The sequence below is a fragment of the Diorhabda carinulata genome, chromosome 2 (genome assembly GCF_026250575.1).
Source record: "Diorhabda carinulata isolate Delta chromosome 2, icDioCari1.1, whole genome shotgun sequence".
Classification (NCBI taxonomy): domain Eukaryota; kingdom Metazoa; phylum Arthropoda; class Insecta; order Coleoptera; family Chrysomelidae; genus Diorhabda; species Diorhabda carinulata.
Window position 1 is genome coordinate 3,565,669 of NC_079461.1, and position 24,681 is coordinate 3,590,349.

At 31.8% G+C, this 24,681-nt stretch overlaps 1 protein-coding gene across 13 annotated transcripts in view; it reads right to left on the reverse strand.

Annotated features, from left to right (window-relative positions):
* LOC130904067 (longitudinals lacking protein, isoforms A/B/D/L) overlaps positions 1–24,681 on the reverse strand; it is a 593,400-nt gene that overhangs the window by 383,678 nt on the left and 185,041 nt on the right. Inside the window, exon 5 of one of the 13 annotated variants that reach the window (XM_057816613.1) lies at positions 1,847–9,893. The exons of the other annotated variants lie outside the window; for them this stretch is intronic. Coding sequence (XP_057672596.1) covers positions 9,511–9,893 — 383 coding nt within the window. The 3' untranslated portion in view covers positions 1,847–9,510. Of the gene's footprint in view, positions 1–1,846; positions 9,894–24,681 lie in introns of those variants that run through there. 13 annotated transcript variants of the gene reach the window in all.

A 24,681-nucleotide genomic window follows, 5' to 3' on the forward strand; every position in this document is an offset into this window, starting at 1 on the left:
TCTTTATGTTAACTAACTGTTGATGAATGACAAATTCATAATCAGTCTGATAAACTTCTTAAATTGTCAGTTTCTCTAGTTTTGATAGATCTGAATCAAAGCTAGACAAATGTGAACGATTACGCGAAGATTACGTACAATTAGAATTTAGTGAAGATTGCGTACAACGAAGATTCCGTCCAGCAAAGATTGCGTACAGTTGGAATTGAGCGAGAATTGCGTACAGATGGACTTCAATGACGATTACGTACAGTTAGAATAACGAAGATTACGTACAATGAAGATTCCGTCCAGCAAAGATTGCGTACAGTTGGAATTGAGCGAGAATTGCGTACAATTAGAATTTAGCGAAGATTATATACAGCGAAGATTGCGTACAGTTGGAATTGAGCGAGAATTGCATACAGTTGGATTTGAGCGAAGATTGCGTGCAGTTGGACTTCAATGACGATTACGTACAGTTAGAATAGCGAAGATTACGTACAACGAAGATTCCGTCCAGCAAAGATTGCGTACAGTTGGAATTGAGCGAGAATTGCGTACAGTTGGATTTGAGCGAAGATTGCGTGCAGATGGACTTCAATGACGATTACGTACAGTTAGAATAACGAAGATTACGTACAATGAAGATTCCGTCCAGCAAAGATTGCGTACAGTTGGAATTGAGCGAGAATTGCGTACAATTAGAATTTAGCGAAGATTATATACAGCGAAGATTGCGTACAGTTGGAATTGAGCGAGAATTGCGTACAGTTGGATTTGAGCGAAGATTGCGTGCAGATGGACTTCAATGACGATTACGTACAGTTAGAATAACGAAGATTACGTACAATGAAGATTCCGTCCAGCAAAGATTGCATACAGTTGGAATTGAGCGAGAATTGCGTACAGTTGGAATTGAGCGAAGATTGCGTACAGTTGGAATTTAGCAAAGAGCCAGATATATATCTAACGAGGATGAGACAAGGGCTTGAAACTTGAGGTAGGGGAATGTGAATCTAACCCTTACCTATTTTTATTTAACAAAATAGTTTGTAAGCTATTTATTATTCAAGGTTCTTGATGGTGTAGACTTTATTCATCTGTTACGAAGGTCAGGTCTTGTCTAATTCTCGTCAAACATTAATCTGATGTAATCTTCGCTAAATTCTTGCTTGACGTAATCTTCCTGATACCGTGAAGACATTCTATAATACTGTGTGATTATTATATGGCAGTAAATGTAAAAAAAATGGTTAGGAAAAGACAGAATACTAGTTTATTTTCTATTTGGTGTTGTGTATTACATAATTTCCAATTTTTTTGTTCTATTCAATATTGTGATTGTTCTGATTCAACATTCATTTCGGATTTGATGTGATGTTTTTTCAGCTTGTGCACTTTGAGAGAATATTTTCTTTTCGTAGCATAATGGCAGATATTGCATACATATTCGATTTTTTCTTTACAATCGTGGGAATAGTGAGAGCGCATGGTCGATAAATTTCTATACAATTTATTACACCTAGGACAAGCTATTCGGTTGAGATCTAAAAACAAAAAGGAATTAAATAGAGATAAAAACAAAAAGATAAATATTATAAATAGACTTTGGTAAGAATATCACATTTTATTTCACACACAATTATAAGCATCATAAGCCTTGCGGATTTATTAATAATAAGTTTATGTTCGATAGTTATTTTTCGTTCCATTTATTGATATTTTTCATTTGTTATTTATATCAAATAATAGCACCACTTGCAAGAAATATACAGAGTAAAGAAGTGATTATCCTGAGCTGTTTCTTTTTTGAGAAATCGCTATTTTCGTTTTCGGTATTCGAATTGGTTAAATAAAACTAACATTCAATTTCAAATGTATATATTGGTTACAATAAATCTAATTTTTCAAAATATATATTTATAAGTACAGTGTTTAATAAATATCAACAACATTAATATAACAATTTGTATTGCTTTTTTGGAAGGCACCGCCGTATTTATCAACAATTTTATTACATTTGTTCTTTATCTATTATCTTCAACAAAACTGTTCGTTTTGATAATAGAGAGTAGAATATCCGAACATTAGAAACTATTGCACTAAGTTTAAACAACAAAAAAACATCGTGAGTACGTAATTATATTTGAACAAAAAGTTATTTTCCACCTCAACAGCTTATGATCCTCTACAAGGCAAAGATTCGTTCATATTTGGTGTAAGTACATTTGGAGCTTGGCTCCCAAGTATATCCCTAAGATGTTCCACTCAAAGATGACCAGAAACTTCGACAGATTTGAGCATAGGGGAAAGGTGATCCGACTGTTATTACCGATACTACCATGGCAAATGATCTTCGGAAAAGTGTGGTATCAGCTATCAAGGCAAGTCTCAATATTTACAGTCATCACCACACGATAATGTAATAGGGTTTACCTTCTTACGCTTTCTTTTTTTCTTATATATATGATAAAAATTGGTTAAAAATTTTTGGGGCATATTTGGGATAAGCACCAAACTTTTTGTGGCAAATACTACAAAAATTATTGTGATTGTATAACAAAAGTACTGCTACTACATGAAGTATTAATTATATAAAGAAAAACTGATTCAAATTTAATCTGAGGATTATCAGAAGATTGTCAAGAGAATAAAATGTCGGAAAAATGCAATGATTGTCACAAACGCATGGTACAGTCAGCCAAAGAGACAACTTTATACCTAGAAATCACCAGCTGATACAGAAGAAAACATCCTCAGAAACGATTTTGTTTATATTTGTATCAACGCCAGATAAGCAGATCAGGAACGCTATTCTGTCAATCAAAACTTACCCTGCTGCAGACTTACCTGCCAATTACAACTGTTAGCTAAAATAAAAGTACGAATGAAACTGAAATTCATTAAAATGGACAAAGATATACGACGAAATGATACCAAATACAAAGAAGAACAGATTATTGTTAGAATAGACGTCGTTTACAGAGTAGAAGGCACTTTCCAGTAAATATGCCCTCAAATTATTGCGGAATGCGCGAAAATGTGATATCGATTTGATTTCAATTGGCAAGTGATTCTGCGTTGTAAAATATTGAGCCATTAAAAAATTCTGAACGTGGGTACAGTAAATATCTAACAGCTCTCTTTTGTAGTTTGAAGATTCGCTCAAATTTAGTCGCACCACGCGTACCCTAGAAGGTAAAGATATATCGGAGATGTGACTCAATAATAGACTGTTAAGGAAGTGGATAAGTTCTGTTATTTGGAAACTGGCGGCAGTATCTAACTGCCATTTCAAGAAATTGTCCACAACAAGCTTTAAGGTTGATTTATGTTAGTGGCAGTCGTAGGAGACGGTCGTTTGTGTTTACGTTTATTGCGTTGTCTTTGTCTGTATTGAATGTTTGTTTTGTTTTGATTTTTTTTAATTTTTTGTTTCGGTCCGAGATCATTAAGACGTCCTAGTTTTACTAAAACAGACCAGGCAATATTGCTGATTCAAAAGTTAGATTCAAGGAAAAAATTAACAAAATAACCCCTTAGGTCATACAAAATATTGTACGAAGTTGATTGAAGCGAATGCAAAACCATCTACCAAAGCAATGAGTGCATTTACAATCCTTTTGTTTCACACAAGAAGATGAAGTTGCTGGTCTGATACTGGCAAAAATTGTGTAAATATATCTTTAGAATCTGTATTTTGATAAAATTGGAAACGTGTGGATTCTCAAATACATATTTCTACTCACGACATCTCTAAGTTGAAATACAAATATTAAAAATTAACAAAATATTATTTAACAATTTTTATAATCATAACAAGTCTATAGTATGCTGATAGTTAATATTTCTACTAATACAATGTATTTAATTTCAATTTGTTCAGAGAATGGACATAATTATCTGTAACAAACATTGAATATCATTCTAATTACATCGTTTGTTTAGTACAAGCGCCAAAAGAAGTTGAGTTAAAAAAATGGAGTTATGGTGGAGAATACTACTACTCATAACTCATAACGTGCTTGTATTATGATAATAAAACGACAATTGGAATTGTGAAACGTATCCATTCTCTGAACGCAATAACAACAATAAAATCTAACATTGAAATCATGTCTTAGTGAAAAAATATTGTTGAAATAACTAGATATACAAAATAATAAAAGATAATTTTAAAATATATATATATATATATTTGGTTTATATAAACTAATCTAATACCATCAACCCATATAAATACTAACCCAAACATGAACACAATTAATTTGTTCATTATTTTTAAAAATAATATTAAGCAATAACAAAAATAGATGAGAAATACATGAGATTTTTTCTAAATAGTTGGATGGTTTGAATCGAAATAAAAATAAAAAATTCACATTAAATGTGAATGATTGGTAAACAAAATATTTTTAACACATTGAAGACTGCATCGCAAAATGGTATTCCCCACATTGTGTGTGACTAACACACAGATGGCGCTGCCTATCAAATCCATATGACGTTTACGAAGTACCAACTTTCAAAAGAAAAAAGTGACAGCCATTTAAGTGGGACTACTTGTTATTTTTAAAACAATTTCGTGTGTTGATTCATCATTGCTTCTGAATGAAAAAAATACTGTACAAGTTAAGCAATGGCTACAAACACCGATGATGGTGAACGTTCTGGTCGTCCAATTGAGGTGGTTACGCTAGAAAACCATCATTAAAAACGCATTTGGTTGGATCTTTACGGTTTAATAGAAAATATATTCCTAAAGAAACCTCAATGTTTACTGTACTGTACTGTATTCCTACGAATAAATATCTATTTCAAAAGGATATGCATAAGCTCGTAAGAATGTCAAAAAAAAATTGATACAATTTGTGAAAAATGCAAAATACAAATTTGTATCGAATGTTTTCAAACAACTGTTTCATAAAAAAGATATTTAGTAAGTCATATCACAAATATTGAATTAAATATGTATTGAAATATGTGTTCTAATCAACTAAAGCCGCTATAGATCTCTTCGAGATATCGGCGAATCGGCTACTGTACGAGGTCTGGGTATTAAATAACGAGACTGCGCGCCTAGAGGGCCCCCTAGACGGGTAGGGTCTATGCACGTCCCAAAATACATTTTCGTCACTATTATAGTATTTGTGTGGTATCGGTTCTAAACGAATGTATTTTTTTCTCGTGTCGAAAAACAAATTTCTCATTAAATTTAAAAAAAACTCCGACTAATCCCTATGGGGACCATTCCCCATCACGTGCGCGTGTTTTTGAGTGATGTAAGCGCTTTAGTTGTGCATGCAGATCGTCGAATAAGCATCCGGATGATTGCCGAGGATGTAAACGCCGATAAAGACACTGTTAGAAAAATTTTACACGAGGAATTACACATTACAAAAGTCGGTGTTAAAAAATCTGACTCCTGACCGAAAGCTCTTGTGTTAACGGGTCTGCTCAGATTTCTTTGGTTAGAAAAAGATTTGTTTTAATAGAGACACGATTTGAGTTGATGGAAACGGTAAAGCAAAAAACGGCAGACATCTTTAACAATTACAAAGAAGATTTCCAGCACTGCTTCGATCGGGGCGGTAATGTCGTAGCGAGATGATCCGCCAGTGGGCATACAGTCTTTAACGTGTTGAAATACATTTTTTTTAAATATTTATATCGCTGTTTTATTTAATGACCTTCTTTAACCAAACATAATTAGTAGGTTTGTTCCAGCAGACTACTTGATTATGTGAAATCGCCTTCCAAAAATATCAAGTTCAAGTAATGAACAAAAATTTCTACATTCCAAAAACAAATTAAACTTGTTGGGTCGCGAATATCAATATATATCGTGTATGGTGCTTTAACAAGTTGTAAGATTTTTTTAAGATGGACATAAAGTTTTTAATCAATCATGGATATTAAACTGAAAAGAATCATGAAATTAAGCAAATAAGTTGTTACTAGAATATTTTGACGGCAGACAAATGCCTAAAAAGAAAAATTACATACACTAAAAAGTTCAGAAATACAGTGATGAAGAATTTCAAATGCGAACTGGTGGCTGCAGCTAATCCAATGCTACCAAAGACACGACGAATGCGTCGCAGTATTCTGCACCAGGTTAAAGCGTACAGTTAGTATTAGTTAATCAATTCAAAGCAGGTAGAATTTTGCATTCTACACAAAGATGATTTAACACTAGAAAGAGCGGAAGAAATATTCAGTTCTCAAGAAATAGTGACTAGGATGGTCAGCGACAAAAGCAGCGGACAAAATCGCATTTATGAGTGATTAACTGAGCTGAGCAACAAGCGAGATGAATCACAAACAGTCAGCGTACTACAGGAAGATCGGGAGGAATACGCATTACGAAGAAACTAATGATATTACTGCGGCAGATAAAACATCGTGCTAAAGGTTGCAAAAAAAATTATTTGAAGAAGGAAATAAGCAAAATGAGAATGTAGGTAGTATAATAGTAAAGTAGAGGAACTAATTATGAAGATAAAGAAGTCACAGAGAAGAAACTAGGAGTACAGAAGGAAGACCGAGGAGGTCACATAATGAAAGAAGAAGAAGGGTCTGTACAGATACGGAACGAAAATTTAGGGAAGGAAATAATAACACAAAAATTTTAAGACCAAAGAAAGCAAAAGCCACATATCGATATGAAATAGAACGAGAAACTACAAACATGTTCAGTTCAGTAGATGAGGAAATTATAAAAGTAGAAATAATTCATCATAATGAAACAGTAATCAGAGAAAACGAAAATGCACCGTATATAATAATATTGAAAGCCATCGGCGTAATCAGACCATTTATGATAGATACAGGAGGGGTATATTCATTAATAGATGGATCTCCAGTCTCATAATGGGAGCTAGATACTCGAATCACAGATGGAATTGGAACAAATTATGTTTAATTGTCATAATGAGGCAGTGCCTTTTCAAGATTCAATACCTACAACAATCAGCAGTTTATTGAGTGTTGGAAAAGTTATATATCTTTTGAGCAGTTTGCCTGCTGGAATGATTCAGTGTTAAGTCATGAATAGTGCAAAATATGATCACAACATGCTGCTGGAACAATCCTAGTTTTGTGTACAAGTAAACAAGTTGTTATGCTTATTTAAATCTCTCATGTTTTGTCTCTTATTAACACAAATCAACTCGGATTTGGTAATCTTTATTTGTATATAATTTGGGGTGATTCATATCCGGAAGAAATTGTTTTTTTTTTCGGTTCTCAAGCAAAATATTAATATCTACATATAGAAAAAACAATCTCGCCAAGTTTTAGCTCTTAATATCTCTTAATATATCAAAAACTGTGCTTTAACGACTCTTATTGGTGAACCAGTGCGAGTTATACAAAAAAAGCGAATTTGAAGAATATAAAATTCACCACAAGGTCCATCAAACTGATTTGCATTATTGTAAAAAGTGAGTGAGTATTAGAAATTTGAAAAAAAAAATTTAAAATGGTAAAACTTTATATTTGAATTGTAAGTATTTAAAATTTATTTTAAGAGTTCAAACTTGGCGAGAATTTCTTTTTCTACGTGTAGATTAATATTTTGCATTTACGCCGAAAAACAAATCACCCTTAATTATATATGGGGCTAATCTCCATTACTATAAACTTTTTATTGTGTTACAATTTTTTATATATTTTAAGATATACTAGGTGGAAAAAGTTATTTTATTATTAGGAAAAGACGTTTGTAGGCTTTAGTTCCATTTTTAACGTGCTATACCAGGAGTTGGTAAGCTGCGGCTCTTTGAAAGTGAAGCTACGGCTCTTTAGGTCTGTGAGCAAATATTACAGATTTTATCAGAAAAAAAAACTATAAACACATCGTTCTGAATCAATTTATTTCGCCTCCTCACCTGTGACACACGTCAAGGATGGCTTCATAGGTGCACCCGAAAATTTGTTTCTTGATTGATTGATCAAAGATTTAAAATTATCCTCTAAAACGGTATAAGATAGAAAAGCTAAAATCTCTTGTAATGTAACATATTCAACTTTCTTCTGCCTCATCACTTGCTATCGATGAGTCGTAAAAGATACGGCACAAGTTGCCTTGTTTGTCAGATATATGTCTTACCAAGGTCGGAAAGAAGAACTTTTAGGATTGCTATCGGGACAAACTAGAGGGCAAAAATGCTTTGAAGACAATGGGATCAATTTAAATAAATACGAAACGAAATTATGCATAATTCACCAGGAAGCTCACTGTACCTAAGCATTTCCGGCTAAAATTGTCGAAGTTATGAATTTAGTAATCAAAAATGTTAATAGCATCTTGTCAAAAGCACTCTACTATCGTCGGTTTAGAGAATTTTTAAACAAAATGGAGACTAAGTATTCCGACCTTCTTCTTCATAATAAAGGGCGATGGCTTTTCAAATATGAAATGATGTTGAAACGTTTTGCTTAATGCTTGAATGGAATAAATACAAAAATGCATTAAGCTAAATTAAAGAGCGACAAATGTTTGAAAAAATTTCACTTTATGGTGGATATCACAACGAAATTAAATGAACTGAATCTAAAATTGCAAGCTTATGTTTCAGTGAAGGAATTGGTTTGTTTTGAAGAAAAATCAATTCTTTTTCCAGAAGATATCGTGATAAACCCAGTGCAGCTATTGTTTACACGAATTACGTCCGCACATTTATAAAAAAATGAAAGATAAATTTGAGCAATTCAAAACCATTCATAATAAATATAAATACAAATAGTAACGAAATCTACATTGAGCCATTTGAAAATTTACAGAATTGCAAAACAAGTTGGAAATGTTGGAGGTCCATAACGCAACAAAAGTGAAGCGATTTGATGCCGTCATATTCGACGTGTGGAATAGTCTTCCAGAATGTCTCAGTGAGGTGAAGAAATGACATTTGCAGTGCTGACTTATTTCGGATCGACAAATTCGTGCGAGCAAGCGAATTTAATTATAAGTAAAGTAAAAAGCTAACTAACAAATGAAAATTTAAAGTTATGTTTGAAATAATGAAGGAAAGAAATTGCTTTAAACAAAAATATGCTAAAAAATCCTGCGCAAAACTTTTATTTTTCTGTTAATAAATATAAAATGGTTTTGTTGACGAATTATCTCGATTTTATGTCTGCTTTGAACGAAACTTTATTCAAAAATAGATAAAATCTTGACTAAAGCAGATCGAATCTGTTTTTAATCGAAGTTTAAATTAAAAGTAGATCAAATATCCATATAATTTATCTAAAAAACTATAAAAAAAGGTTTCAGAACAGAGCAATAATTTAAATAAAAAATGTAAAATGAATTGAGGATTGAATCAGAAGGAAATAATGACATTTCAAATAAATATAGTTATTTACACGCATTGGAGATTAGTACCTTATGTATTCAAATGGAATATATAATTTTAGACCACATTTTTTATTGGTTTGTTCTGTAATATATGAAACTTTCGAATAATATTAATTATTTATAAAAAATTATATACTTTCAAGCATAAATAACAAAAAAAACTATCAATTTTGAACATTTTGGTTTATATCAGACTTGACTTCTTCTCGAATAAAGCGTCCGCCTTCCGGATGATGCTTTTTGATATGAACTCTCAAGTTACCCTTTTGTTTAGCTTTGTAAGGACAGAATGGACATTGAAATTTTGGTTCTTGATCGCCACATTCGTCTTGTTCGTGTCTTCTCATTGTCGATTTCCATTTGTAGCGTTTTCCGCAATGACGACAAGCGAATTGTGAATCGGGACTATAACCTGGACGGACTACATTATCTGAGAACTTTTTTATCGAATTCTTGTGCTCTTTCTGCTTTTTGGGCGATTTTAAAGTGGGATCGAGCAATTTTTCTAAAGTAGGCGGTACCAAAATTTGATCAAATTCCAAGTAATCTGCAATCGAAAGACTATTAATCAAGAGATAAGTGTACGATTTTTTTTGAGGTGTTTTATTTACACAGAATGATAAGCTTTGTTTTTAGAATCATACATGTTTGGCAATACGTGATGTTCTTAACCTGGCACCATAATGATTGTTAAACAAAAGCAACTATCCCCATGAAATAAGCTTTATGAATTAACAATCGGGATTTTTTAGAAATATTGTGCTTTTAATGTGACTTAAAAGAGAATTTATACAACGAATGCAAAAAATAAAATGTAGTAATACGTTTATTATTAATTCTATTCCTTTGATCAATTTTTGGGGATCATTTCTACGACATCCCCTGCGATGTTGAATACAGCAGCGATCTACAACAAACAATTTCAAAATGTTTTACAAAACCGACAAAAAAACTATTGACTTACTTTTTTTATCAAATACTGCTTTTTCAGGAATTCATAAATGTGTTTCTGTTGAATACTTTTGTGGCTATTTAAGTCAAAAGTCAGACATTTTTACCAGATATGATCTGGGTGACTATAATTGAGATTCTTCAATTTCTAAATTCGTCAGCGTTTCTTAGATATTTGAACTCTGTATTTTAGTCAAGTAGTTAAACTAGCACGCTCAGCTATTAAAATTTTCTTTATCCATTGTTAACAATCTATTCGAATTCTTCATTAATGCAAAACGACCCTATAAATTCAAATTTTTGTGAAGCCTCTCCTGTTTTGATACTGATCGATATTTATTTTAATAAAATATGGTATCCAAAGAGTGGAACCAAAATCCAGTGAAACAATTTATTCCAACTTTCTATACATTTATACAGGTACATTCAAAATACGAGGTTCGTTTCGAATTCATTTTTTCGTGACCCAGACGTTTCTAGCGGTGTTTACACTGAAGCAACCACATAAATCACTTTTTAATTCAAAGAGTCAAAAGTTGGAGACAGCTATTTCGGAATTATGTACGACTTGGTGCTTTGTGAAATATTTCTGTATACTTTTCGATAAATTTGCTGTTGCATTGTGCGCTGTGCTTTTTTTGAACTAGACGATTCAGAAAGCTACAAAACTTTCGCTTTGTTTCTGGATTTGAGCCGATCCATTAATAATATCCACTTTGGCGACACGAAAGTTGCGATCAGGTCACCTTGTTATAAATTCTTTGCACATGGCCACGCTTAAGCGTTTTCTACTTTAGTTCAGATCAAACCATGGAAGATAATGTACGGTTCGCGATTATTATCTTGAAGTATTTGCGGAAAAAGCAGAGAAAAAGAAAATATAGTATTCCGCGTGGTTCGGTCTTTGAAGACGATAACTTGGTCATTGAAACGCGCGCAGATAGATCATTGGGAAGTTATCACGAAGAGGTAGGATCAATGGTTTTAGGACGATAGTACCTTGCAATTTTTACGTTCGATAAAACTTTTTCTACAATAGTATTTCTAGTACTGTTTATAAGAAAATAGCTGTAATAAAATAAACTTTTAAATACTTTATTAGATTTTATAAATATAGTAAAGTGACTATAATCGGTGACAGAATTTTCTTATGAATATAAAACTAAATAAAATAAATATAATTCTTGTAAGTGCTCGAAAATTTGTTTGTGTTGTGAAATAATTGGTAATATAATATGTAATTGTTATTTTATTTCATTGATGAAACGACCATCTCATTTTTCTTGTGTGTTAACGTTTTTTTATGTCTCTGGAGAACGTGAAGAAATTTTGAAGAAAAATTACAAATATTGCAGTAATATTTAGGCGCTTTTCCACAATCTTTCAAGTGCGTGTAAACCGAAGTTTTATATTTGTAAAATTTTTTACAATTCGGGCATTCGAATTCTCCTTTAGGATTCATAACCATACCTGAAAATATGGTGGAATTAAAAAATTAAAACCACTTTAGATCAAAATTATTAGAACAATCTGATGAAAAATGCACCTTACCTAATGTGACTGTTTTCCACATCAACACTTGGAATTATTTCAGTTCAATTTTCGAAAATATCAAGTTAATTTCAATGATTTTAGTGAAATAGATGATGCGTTTAATTTCTATAATAATAGAAGGAAGAATAAGGAAAGAAATAGACAATAAACTGGAAAAAACTATCACAAGAAGCGTATATAAAATAGTAAAAGGAAAAGTACACTGAATGGAAAAAGATGACACACTAACACAGGATAATATGATCTCTAGAAGGTTCACTATATGCAGATGATATCGTAATTACGGTAGAAAATCACAGAGAGATTGAAGCACTAACAAAAATTTGGGCAAAAGAAAGAGAAAAACTGCAAATGGAAATTAACATAGAAAAATTCGAAACAAAGATAATAAATGATAAAAATGGAAACAAAGACAGACTAACAAAAGTGGAGATTACAAAAAGCAACAAATATATACTATACATTGAATAGAACAGTATTCAATAAGAAGGAGATATCAAAGAAAGTGAAAAGTACCCCAAAAATTTATTCGATGACTATGCTAAATTCTAGGGAAAGGACAATAACAAAAAACGGACCAACTGAGGAATTTGAAATGAATGCTGAGTTAAGACACGGTGACGGACTCTCAGCGGTATTGTTGAAGGCATAATAAGAGATGGAAGTATCATTATTAAATCAGTAAAAGTAATAACATATGCTGATGATTTGACTGCAATACCAAGACCTAAAGAGTCTAGAGAACACATTAGAGAAAATTGTAAGAGAAGCAGGAAGAAGAGGATTGAAAATAAATCAGAAACAGACAAAATATATAGAAATTGAAAGAAAGAAGGAATTTCGCAAACGAGAAGCGGTGAATACAAATGACCTCATCTTCGAAGTAGTCGACACATTTAGGAATAATGATAAGCAACAAAAATGACACAGAAAACGAGACAAAACAAATAATTGATGCCGGATATGGAAATGGAGACCGAGCGAGAAAAAATTACCTGATAGACCAAAAAATAAATAAGAAGATTGTGCAAGATATGGAAAATCTGGGAGTACGTGACTGGAACAAACAGATGCAGGACAGAGAAAAATGGAGAACAATAGTCGGAGCTGCAAAACTATGTGATGAGCTGTAATTAAATACGGTAAAATGTGGGCTGACCACCCTCAAAAATACAGGGACCAAAAAGCTCAAATTGAGCGGCTACAATTCTCAATAACAGTTCCAACAATAACTAACAAAAGTGGATAACTAACACTAAAATAAAATAGAGTGAAAGTGGAGTGAACGCCATCGAAATGAAGTACCTGCGAAAACTAGGATGAATGGATTAAGAAATGAAATTATAAGAAACGACTTACAACAAGAAAAAATAAATAAGAGAATCTTAAACTAGTTTTTAGATTTACCGAAGATGGAATGAGCTAGATTAACAAAAGGAATATGGAAAGCAAGAACTGTTAGAAAAAGTGGATCAAGTGAAGCATGGGACAAATAAATAGCAGACATAGGAAAACAAAGGGAATAGACAATAAATCAAATAATGATACTAGTGCAGGTAAGGAAAAGATAAAGAAAGTGACATTTGACTATTTAAATACAATTATCAACTTTAAGAAGGCTACAATATATTAGATAAAAAGCTTCTAATCATGTATGGAACAATTGTGAATCTAAATAATGAAAACATTTGTTACCAATTGAATACAAATACGCCCACTATCGGGGATGTTTCTTGCGCGATTTGCGGTTTTGATTTATCCCGAAGATCATTGGGCGGATGATAATTATTGAGATTTCAGTGGGTGTGTTGGATATATCGTGTAAACACGAGATTCTTCGAAGTTTTGGATAGCATGAATGTTTATGGTCATACTGGGACACTTGTTTTATACCACTTGCAGGTAGTAATAACACTAAATACAAACAAAATTGTATCCTAATTTTGTCTGTTTTATATTCGATTTTATTGCAAAAATTTTTCTATTCCCACAATGAAATGGTTATCTTTTTTAACAATTAATAATAAATCATTATTTTTATATTGGACAAACTTCACAATAGTTGGCAAATAGATTAAAAACCCACAAATAAGTTGAAGATATACAAAACGGCATTTAGTAATAAGAGATTAACAAAAAATTATAAAAATATGAGAATTCCAGCGATAATATCGAAAAATAAAATGAATTGATCTAAATACATAGGAAAGAGAAATAAATTGAAAATAAAAAAATATATATACAATTTATGCGGAGATAGTTCTTTGGTTTTTGAGCAATCTCTGACTATTATCTATTGATATATCTAATTATTACCTTGACCAAATACGAGAAGAATATATTTTCTTTAAATGTAACAAATATTATTACAAAAAGTTCGTAATAACGGAATTATTATTGCTAAAACGCTATAAGCTATCTCGTGATAAACAAATTGATTTTACGAAATAGTAGCCGTTGAAACTTTGAAAAAGCGCTAAAAAAGTTCATAAACGTTCAGAATTGCTGTCTAAAATTATTACCCGTAAAAGAGAAACTTTCCATTCATTGACAATTTCTCCACGAGACATATTGTATAAATAAAGTAAACATATAGTAATTCGTACCATTTAATTTTTCATAAATCATGAATAATTATATAAAAAAATATTTTTTGAACAGTTATTGGCACTTTTCGAAAGATTTGTATTAGGAAAACGAGCTAAAAATTCTGTTCTTAACCATTTTCTCTGCATTTTTTCTGTAATACCATTCTTTAAACTCGAGCATCAATTCCTTGTGTTTGTGTCCAACATGGCTCATGAGGTTATATCTCTGTTTGACGCTATGATCGCAATAAGGGCATTTGTAGTTCTTTTTATCACCACATTCATATTTGATATGACGGGTTAGACTAGCTCGAGTGAGATATTGAAGATTGCATATGTTGCACATATACCCACCTAAAATTAAAAAAATTTAATACATGCGGATCGTCTATATGTAAAGATTCACGCTCGCATTTAAAAATACAGATACATATTCAACAACTTCCTCAATAAAGCAACAACCCTTCCGATCCCGTGAATTCCAAGTTGTATTCTTCTGAAAATTCCAAGTTATCTTTATTTTATAACCTTCTTGATGTCCTATTAGCATGCAATTAACTCAATTTTCTCCGATATACTGGGTACACGTTGTAGGAAAAACCTATATAGGTACTTTCCTCTACCTTGCTCAAGATATTGAAACGAGCACATCTCAAACGCATAGATTTCAGAGAAGCTATGCTGCTCCGAGAGATTCGGCACGCGCTTGTTTAAATTTTCGTTCAATATATTTGAATATAAAGTAAGTTCAACTAAGAATTTTAACAATGCTTAGGAACAATGGAATTTTGTGGGAGTATGATAAGCCGCCCCAACATGAAACTCTATACATAGACTATTGATGATACGAGAAATCGATTTATCATATCTATTTTATGCGGAAACATTCACTTCCGGAGATATCGGAAATTGCCATTATCTCAGGAAGGCTAACAGATATCGAACCATGGATAACTTTGTTCGATAGATCTCATCAAGATTTACCTGTGTGTGAAACGTCAAGATGATTGCTTGCGCAGAAGAGTTTTTGTGGAAAAAGTATTTAAATGCATTATCTTCACGAGAAATCAATAAATAAAATGAAAATTTAGTAATTTTTGTAAGGTTAAGTTAGGTTAGGTTAGGTTAATTAAGGTTATGTTAGGTTAGGTTAGGTTAGAGATTGAAATAAAGGTTAGGTTAGCAAAAATAATTTTGTTCGATCAAATATTTTAATTGGACTTAAATCTATAACTTTTACTTATAACTTTTGAAAATTTCTTCTAATGTCCTCCCAATCTTCTGAAGGTACATGCCAATACCGGAAGAATTCTCTCCAGCTGGCCTCAATTCTTTGGGTATGAACCCCGCCATCAGAAACAAATCTTTTTTTGTGATTAACCCACTCATGAGTGCGGCCTTCATTGCTGAGGCATCGATAGGCTAGCCAGATATCTGTATATCTTCTTGTTTGTTCCATAATAGGTCTAACGTCTTCTCCATAACTGGTTATGTCAATTTCAAGGAACTTCATTTCATTATGTTATTCGACCAGGTTGAAACCTTCCAAAAAGTGGATGGTCTAAACTTTTGACTAATGCCCAGTTAAAACGATTGTTAGTTAGATCCACATGACCATCAGTCGAAAACTAAAGGGAGTTGAGTATCGAAAAACGAAGAAGAAATCAGTTGCGTAAACTTCCAATATGCTGCCGTGCATTGAGAAGATGGATAACCAAAAAGATTTCACCCTACATCGTTGAAAAATTAGAGGCAATGATGAATTTTACACGGAAAATTCTCCCAATGACGTGAAATGTGAATCCAAAAAAAATTTGAGGATAAAGTGTTGGTCTGGCGTGCCAAATCCGAAGCAGGCATATCACGTCCTTATGTCAGATATGTTAGGGGTGATTGATGCACATGTTTATACAACGAGGTGGCGTTCAAAATTGGTTGATTTCATTAATACACATGATCCCAACGACGAAATAATATTTTGGATAGATCCTTGTTAATCAGAATAACCGGAGAGAGGCTCCCGCCAAACTATTTGTACCGTTAATCCCCCCAATTCTCTCCAGGCTCGTTCTACCAAAAAGTTTGAGAAGCCGAGGTAGAATATTTCGACAAATTCGCGAAATTGACAATCTACGGAACACAAAATGGTACTTATAGATACTAAAAAATGTATAACAGAATCTGAGAATTGATGAATTAAAAAAAGTGTTATTTTAAAAAAAAACTTTTATTAAAAATTTGGTAACATCATTCGATATAATTCAAAGTGTTAAAAAAAACTATGACGTATCTCAGAACTAGGTAACTGCTGTTTTATGTTTTTCTCTATTTTCGAACTTGAGATAGACTGGAAAATACTCCAATTTCTATTATTTTTTTTAAATTTACCTACTCCTGAGTGGGATAAAAAGTTATTCACGATACTGTACATAAGCGCATACGTTAATTATTCTTCTGAAATTAATCAGTAGCTGCAATATAATTTTCTATAAGCACTACATCTAACTTGGTGTTTATTGAGGTTACATTTCAATTTTGCCTTATACGGACAAAACGAACAGGCGAATTGCGGTTCTTTTTGGCATTCATAACGTTGATGTTGTCTTAAATTTTTCATATTTTTATATGTTCTATAACAAATTCCACACATCACACCTAAAAATAAATAAAAAAAAAAACATTTAATATTACGATTCAAATATTCGAATATACCGAAGTAGCCTTGTATACAATCTCCGAAGATCAGCATACGAGGGTCTTCTGATAATTCGTTGTACAATCTACAAATACGTGCTCATACTAGAAATAAACCAATGAACAACTAAGTTACTATATTGTATAATATCTATATTATATGTATGTAGTGTCTTCAATGGATTTAGTTTTCTCAACCAGATTTTTTTGATTAAATATATTTATTGTGTGACATTCACAGATTGTCAAGAGTGCTGCTGTGACTGTATTATTTCACCTAAGGAAGAATACAGAAGGTTCCGATCTTATAGATACTAAATTCTGATTGTCAAATCAAGTAGAAAATGTTTAAAATTGCAGCTCTTAACGTAGTGTTAAAAATATGAAATCAGATAAAGTTACAATATCTGATCATTTCAGGAATTGCAAATTTTTATTATAAATATTTAACAATCATTAATATTGATCGTACAATTAAAACAATTGCTAACATTAATGGCGTTTCAAAATTTGATTAGAGTTGTTTGCGGAGTAGCGGAGAATCGGACAGTTTAATAAATTCGGCAACAATGTAAATATTTATATCAACAAGGTTGGCAATGCATTTTTCATTCATGTTTGTTAACAGAACCTTAACTTACTTTCGTTTTTGTGTTTAGTTGTATAACCAATGAATCGTCGAGATCTCACTGAAAGACTTTATTCATATTACAGGAAACATTAATACTGAATTATCAGAATCACTTATTTTCATTTTATGATACATATTTATCCAGAATATTGTCTAAACACCTCATAATTACAAAAAGTGTGATTCTTTTGAAAACAAGAACCACAACATAACAATTTTCAATAGTTTTTGAGCCCCCTAACAGTTGTTTATACCGAAAATAGTATCTAATTACATATTTTGAAAGTAGTATAATGAATAAGGAATACGAACGCTCAGTACTGAGCTGTTTTCATCCCCTAGACCAATTTTAAAGTGATCAAACCACGTCATTTTCTGTTAAAATTTGTTAAACTAAGTATGTGCAGGTGCAGAAAGCTGCCTCATGTCTACCACAAATCGAGCCTTTCTGACTCATAACCATAACACCATGATTAATCACCAGTAATGATCTTTGAGAACAAATTTGGATCAGTTTCGAGCTGTTATCTCAAAGCACGATCGCTTTTCTGATTGTCAGTCACAGCCCGAGGAACTAACTTCGTAACAAACAATTTCATTCTAAAATATTCAACCAATGATCTATGAATAGTTGATCAGTATTTTGCATTGAGTTTATGGACGTTCTCAGCTTGTACACTCAAATTTTCACCACAAAAACAGTTTCAATACAATTTATACCATGTAGTAAACAAAATATCAGAAGGTATCACAAAAAATCCTTGCAGACAAACTGCACAAGTTATGATTGAATCGTCGTAGTAATTTATATCGTATTTGTAACATGTCAACCCCTAAATAGCCCCCTTTAATAATTACTCGGAGTATATCGATTAAATGTTTCAAAAAACAGTTTGTTGTACTTGCTTTCCAACTCAATAACAAAACTTTCTTTATTTGTATGGAATCTAGAAATATTTACTTTTATCCCCTTATATTTCAAACTCTATACAAGCTAATTCATTATTTTCACCGATTAGAATAAATTTAATCATCGCTTATCTCATTATTTAGTTATTACATTATCAAACTTCAATATTTTTTGAGCTTTTTTTAACATAACATCAATGTTAAGACGTCGTTCAGGTTCCCTGTTTCAATTCACATTTTATTTGTATGTACGAGGTCTGACTATTAAATAATGAGCCTGCACCTCTGCACGCCTAGAGGACGCCCTAAACGGGTGGGATTAAAAACGAGTTGTGTGTTGGTTATCTAGATATCTTGTCTATGCACGTCCCAAAACATATTTTTGTCACTATTATAGTATTTGTACTTAAAACGAACAAGTTTTTTTCTCACCATGTGTGACGAAAATTGGAAAACACTACGACTGATTGTTGCAACAGGCCTATGGGGAAAATTATCTATGTCGTGCGCGTGTTTTTTAGTGGTGTAAGCGTTTTAGTGAGGGCCGAGAGAGCACTGAAGATGACCAACGCTCAGGTCGCACTGTAACTGTAACAACTCCGGAAACAGTAGCCAAATCAACCAAATTGTGCGTGCAGATCCTCGAATGAGCATTTTACACGAGGAATTACACATGACAAAAGTCGGTGCGAAGTTTGTGCTAAAAAATCTGACTCCTGACCAAAAGCTCTTGCGTCAACGGGTCTGCTCAGATTTCTTTGGGAGGTTAGAAATGTTAGAAAAATATTTGCTTTGAAAGGGACCCGATTTGAGTAGATGGAAGCAGTAAAGCAGAGCTCCTAAAGGTCCTCACCAAAGAAGACTTCCAGTACTGCTTAGATCAATGGAAAAAACGTATGGAAAGGTGTGTGGCTATGGAAGGGGAGTATATTGAAGGGAGGCATTCAAATGTAGCATTTTTCATAGCCAGTCTTGTTATTTAATAGCCAGAGCTAGTATAAAGTTCAAATGAATGTATAGATGAAAATTTTTGACCAATTTTTGCTTTTCATTGCCTTCAACTAAACTTATTACCTTGTTATGAAACAACCAAATTTTTTTAATTGAATATTTATTGCCTAGATAGATAAACAATGTTTTTAATCTAAAGAAACTTTATGAGTTTTTGGTCCTCGAAGATGGATACTATTATAATGTTGTTTAAGATTGCCTTTGATGTTAGCCTTATAGTTACATCCCTCAACTGGACAATTGAATTGAGGTGCCTTTCCGCAACTATATTTTTGGTGTTGTAACAAACCTCTTCGCCATCTGTACGCCCGATAACAGACGAAGCAAACGTGTCTTCCTGCAATTATTATATCAGTTAACATATCGTAAAACTAATTACCGAAAAATATTTTAATTTATTTACCTGATTGATAGTATTTGGTATGAATTCTATAGATATTTCAAGTAATACTTGATCTAAATACTGTTTTTTTTTAATGATCAGCAATGGTTTAAAAAAATTAGCGAAGAAATACAATCATCTACAGATGATTGAAACGATTGAGACTAAAAATATGGAAGAAAGGTTTCAAATCATTACGTCAGATCTTAATATAACTAAAAAAAGATCGAGTTCAATACTATGAGTGAAAAATGGATTTTGATCAATTAATTACCACGTTTTTCATAGTGAAGCACAGTCAACATGATTTGAAGATGAAAAGTTTGAAGAAGGAGATGAAACAATGACCATACAATCTTTTGAAGTCTAGTATCCAAAAAAATAATAAGAATCATTAGATTAGTGTCAATATAAAGCGTATTCGAATAACTACGACTGGTAAAAAGAAAAAAAGGTTAGAAAAATTGAAATAACAAAAAGTAATAAACATATGGTGTGATCAAATTGGACCCGGACTGATGCAGTTAAACCGCGCGAAGGTTTTGCTTGAAATTTTTTGTTTCCAATGGAGTTGCGGCTACGGAATCATTTAAAATGTTAAGGGTAGTCTACTTTATCGCTAACACAAATATTTAAGTAACAAAAAGCATTCGGTGACAAATATAACATCAAACAAGTTGTTGAAATGGTCTTATCAGCATCAGAGGCTCTCAACGTGTCTTATACATCAACTCAATATATTTTGGTAAATGTTTTGGGTTTGAAGCCTGAAGACTTGAATATTTTGCAAAAACAACGTTGAGCAACTAGAGGTGGCAAAAGAGAAGCTTAACAATGTTGCTGAGGACCGTACATACATCAAATGTATCATTACTGGTGACGAGACGACTTGGTGTGGTCCATCCATGGTAATCAGTTTTATGGTAAGCATTCATTGCTTGTAAAACATGAAAAAACTACAAATGGGGCCTATACAGAACTAAACTATGTAAACGTGAATCTTTTAATTCTTGTTAAATCGCCAAGGCTACAATGGTGATCATTAGAGAAACGTTTTTGGAAATTTTTATACCGTACTTTGGTTTAATTTACAATTTTTGATAATTTGTGTTTAAAAAATGTTTCAAAATTATATAAATAATGGAAAAAATGAAACAAATATTTCTGAAATCATTTATTTCAAATATGGCACTAATATAAATATAATTATCTTACAAAATGGAGAGAAACCTTCTTATACAAAAGTAATTTGCTTTTCAAAGAAAATAAATTATTGTATTCGAAATATATAGGGTTGTGATGGAGTATTGCATAAAATTCATAAAACGTACAATGTTCGTTTTTGAAAAAAATGTGAAAGAATGTCAAACAGTTTATTTTATTCCTTCTTTTGACATGGCTCAAGAAATTAAAATGTCAAAGTTATTCTGTTGTCAGTCACAATACTTGATAAAGCTGTATTATGAAATATTTATTTCAATAAGATTTATGTATAATCAGTTAATACTATTTGATGATGGTTTTGAAAAAATTTCGAAAAAATCCTAGTACTGGAAGTGCCTATAATTTCGTTTAATATGTCATCTTGTTAAAATCAAAATTTCGAAATCTTTTTTTTATTATAAATTTAAAACGGCTTAAGCGATTCTAATGAGATTTGGTATAGTCAATAACTACTATTTTATGACGGTTTTGAGGAAATTTCGAAAAATTCCTAGTACCGGAAGTGCCTATAATTTCGTTTAATATGTCATCTTGTTAAAATCAAAATTTCGAAATCTTTTTTTTATTATAAATTCAAAACGGCTTGAGCGATTCTAATGAGATTTGGTATAGTCAGTAACTATTATTTGATGACGGTTTTGAGAAAATTTCGAAAAATTCCTAGTACCGGAAGTGCCTATAATTTCGTTTAATATGTCATCTTGTTAAAATCAAAATTTCGAAATCTTTTTTTTTTATTATAAATTCAAAACGGCTTAAGCGATTCTAATGAGATTTGGTATAGTCAGTAATTACTATCTGATGACGATTTTGAGAAAATTTCGAAAAATTCCTAGTACCGGAAGTGCCTATAATTTCGTTTAATATGTCATCTTGTTAAAATCAAAATTTCGAAATATTTTTTTTATTATAAATTCAAAACGGCTTGAGCGATTCTAATGAGATTTGGTATAGTCAGTAACTATTATTTGATGACGGTTTTGAGAAAATTTCGAAAAATTCCTAGTACCGGAAGTGCCTATAATTTCGTTTAATATGTCATCTTGTTAAAATCAAAATTTCGAAATCTTTTTTTTTTATTATAAATTCAAAACGGCTTAAGCGATTCTAATGAGATTTGGTATAGTCAGTAATTACTATCTGATGACGATTTTGAGAAAATTTCGAAAAATTCCTAGTACCGGAAGTGCCTATAATTTCGTTTAATATGTCATCTTGTTAAAATCAAAATTTCGAAATCTTTTTTTTTTATTATAAATTCAAAACGGCTTAAGCGATTCTAATGAGATTTGGTATAGTCAGTAATTACTATCTGATGACGATTTTGAGAAAATTTCGAAAAATTCCTAGTACCGGAAGTGCCTATAATTTCGTTTAATATGTCATCTTGTTAAAATCAAAATTTCGAAATCTTTTTTTTTTATTATAAATTCAAAACGGCTTAAGCGATTCTAATGAGATTTGGTATAGTCAATAACTACTATTTTATGACGGTTTTGAGGAAATTTCGAAAAATTCCTAGTACCCGAAGTGCCTATATCAATATCAATTTTTGATATTGATATAGGCATTGCTATTGATTAACGAATCTGAGTTGAGAGCTCTCTGAAGTCTTGGTGAACTGGATTATATCTAAGGTGAATAAATCTCTATCCGTTACCGGTTTTTTTTTATTCATTGCTAATTTGGTCTTTTATCAATATAGCCCGATTTCAAACATATTTTAGGGTAAATTTTACAGCTTAACTTTCCCCGTAGGAAATAAATATTAATAAAAACTAAGCAGTCTGTTGTAACAGAACTATTTCTTACAGGAATTCTTCAAACTGTGTCTCTTTCACTATTTGATGACGCTGATAGACCTGATTTACTAAGTTTACAGTTATCCGCGTTATACTAGTCATTTAATGTTCAATTCGTTCCATCAAGTTTGGTTGGTTAACGAAGTATCGACTTTTTAAATGTCTACACAGTAAAAAATCAAAGAGAGTAATATAAGATGACCTAAGTGGAGACTCCATAGGTCCACGTCTTCCAGTACATCATCATTCAAGTTGGTTATACAGAAACGAACATTATGACCATAATGTGTTGATGCTCCATCTTATCGAAATCAAATTTCATTTCATTTCATAGTAATTCTTTCATGTGACGTGTTAAATTTTTTTCAAAAACGAACGTTGTAAGTTATACTGTGTACACCAAATTTTTAATAAGAATATTAATATCATTAACAATATATTTAGTATTCAGTCTTTGGCTAATAAACAAAAATTGAATTAGCCTTATCATGGGATGTATTCTCAAAATAAATAGCAAAAACACCAATTTAATTGAAAAAATTAAAAAAATCTACGTATTTTCTAAGACTTTTTATTTTTCAGTACTTTTACTACTATGACTAGACCAAATTTAGTATTTTAACCTAACGAGATGTACTTTCTAGGTTGAGAAATATTAATTTACTGTAACTGAAACAAGAGCCATAGATAAATGCTTAATGAAAAGTATAGTTCAGTACAAAGTCTTTTCAATCCCCTCTTCCAATTCCTTGAGGGTCTTCCTCGTCTTATTCGTCTAACGTGGTTGATACATCAACGTTTTCTTCTGCCACTTGTTTTGCTCCATCCTCATCACATATCCGTACCAGAGCAGTTGTATATCTTCATTTTTTATTAGGCTCTGTTCAGGATATCCTGCGCAATCTTCGTAGTCTATTTCCACAGCCTCTGTTGCTTAACTTTCTACTTGAAATTATCGTTTATTTTTAAGAAGTCAGAATCATTTATAACACTAAGAATCGTCTAGAATATTCGATAAAAGTGTAACCATATATATAAAGGCCAAGATACAGGAGAAAGAAGGATAACTGATCGAGCAACCTAGGTTTGGGATGAGATATGGAATAATTTTAAACTAATTCAGGATTCACGTGAAAAGATATAAAGGAAAGTTTTTATTTTTAATCTATGATCAAATTCAGATCGAATTTGTAGGAAAATTCATACTTTACATTTGAATGGAAAACATATAAGATTAGGTGGATTTGATCAAAAACCAATAAATTTGGAAATAATGGTAATTACGACCAAAATGGACTGCAGAAGGTAATGGGAGTTGGACACTCATTAATCGATGACAGAATATCTAAAGAGGTTCTAAAATGGACACCACAACGAATAAGGAGTTTCTCTTCTCCAAGAAGAAGCTATTAAGGAAACGCAGGAGAGAGAACTAACAGAATACCCATAAAAATAAAAATGAAGTCGGAAGACGTCGGAGAACATTGTGGATAGAAAGAAAACCAAAAACTTTTATGTTCATAACAAATAAATCAAAATTGGTGAGAAATATAAAAATTGTAATCGTAAATATTTTTGTTTAAACTTTT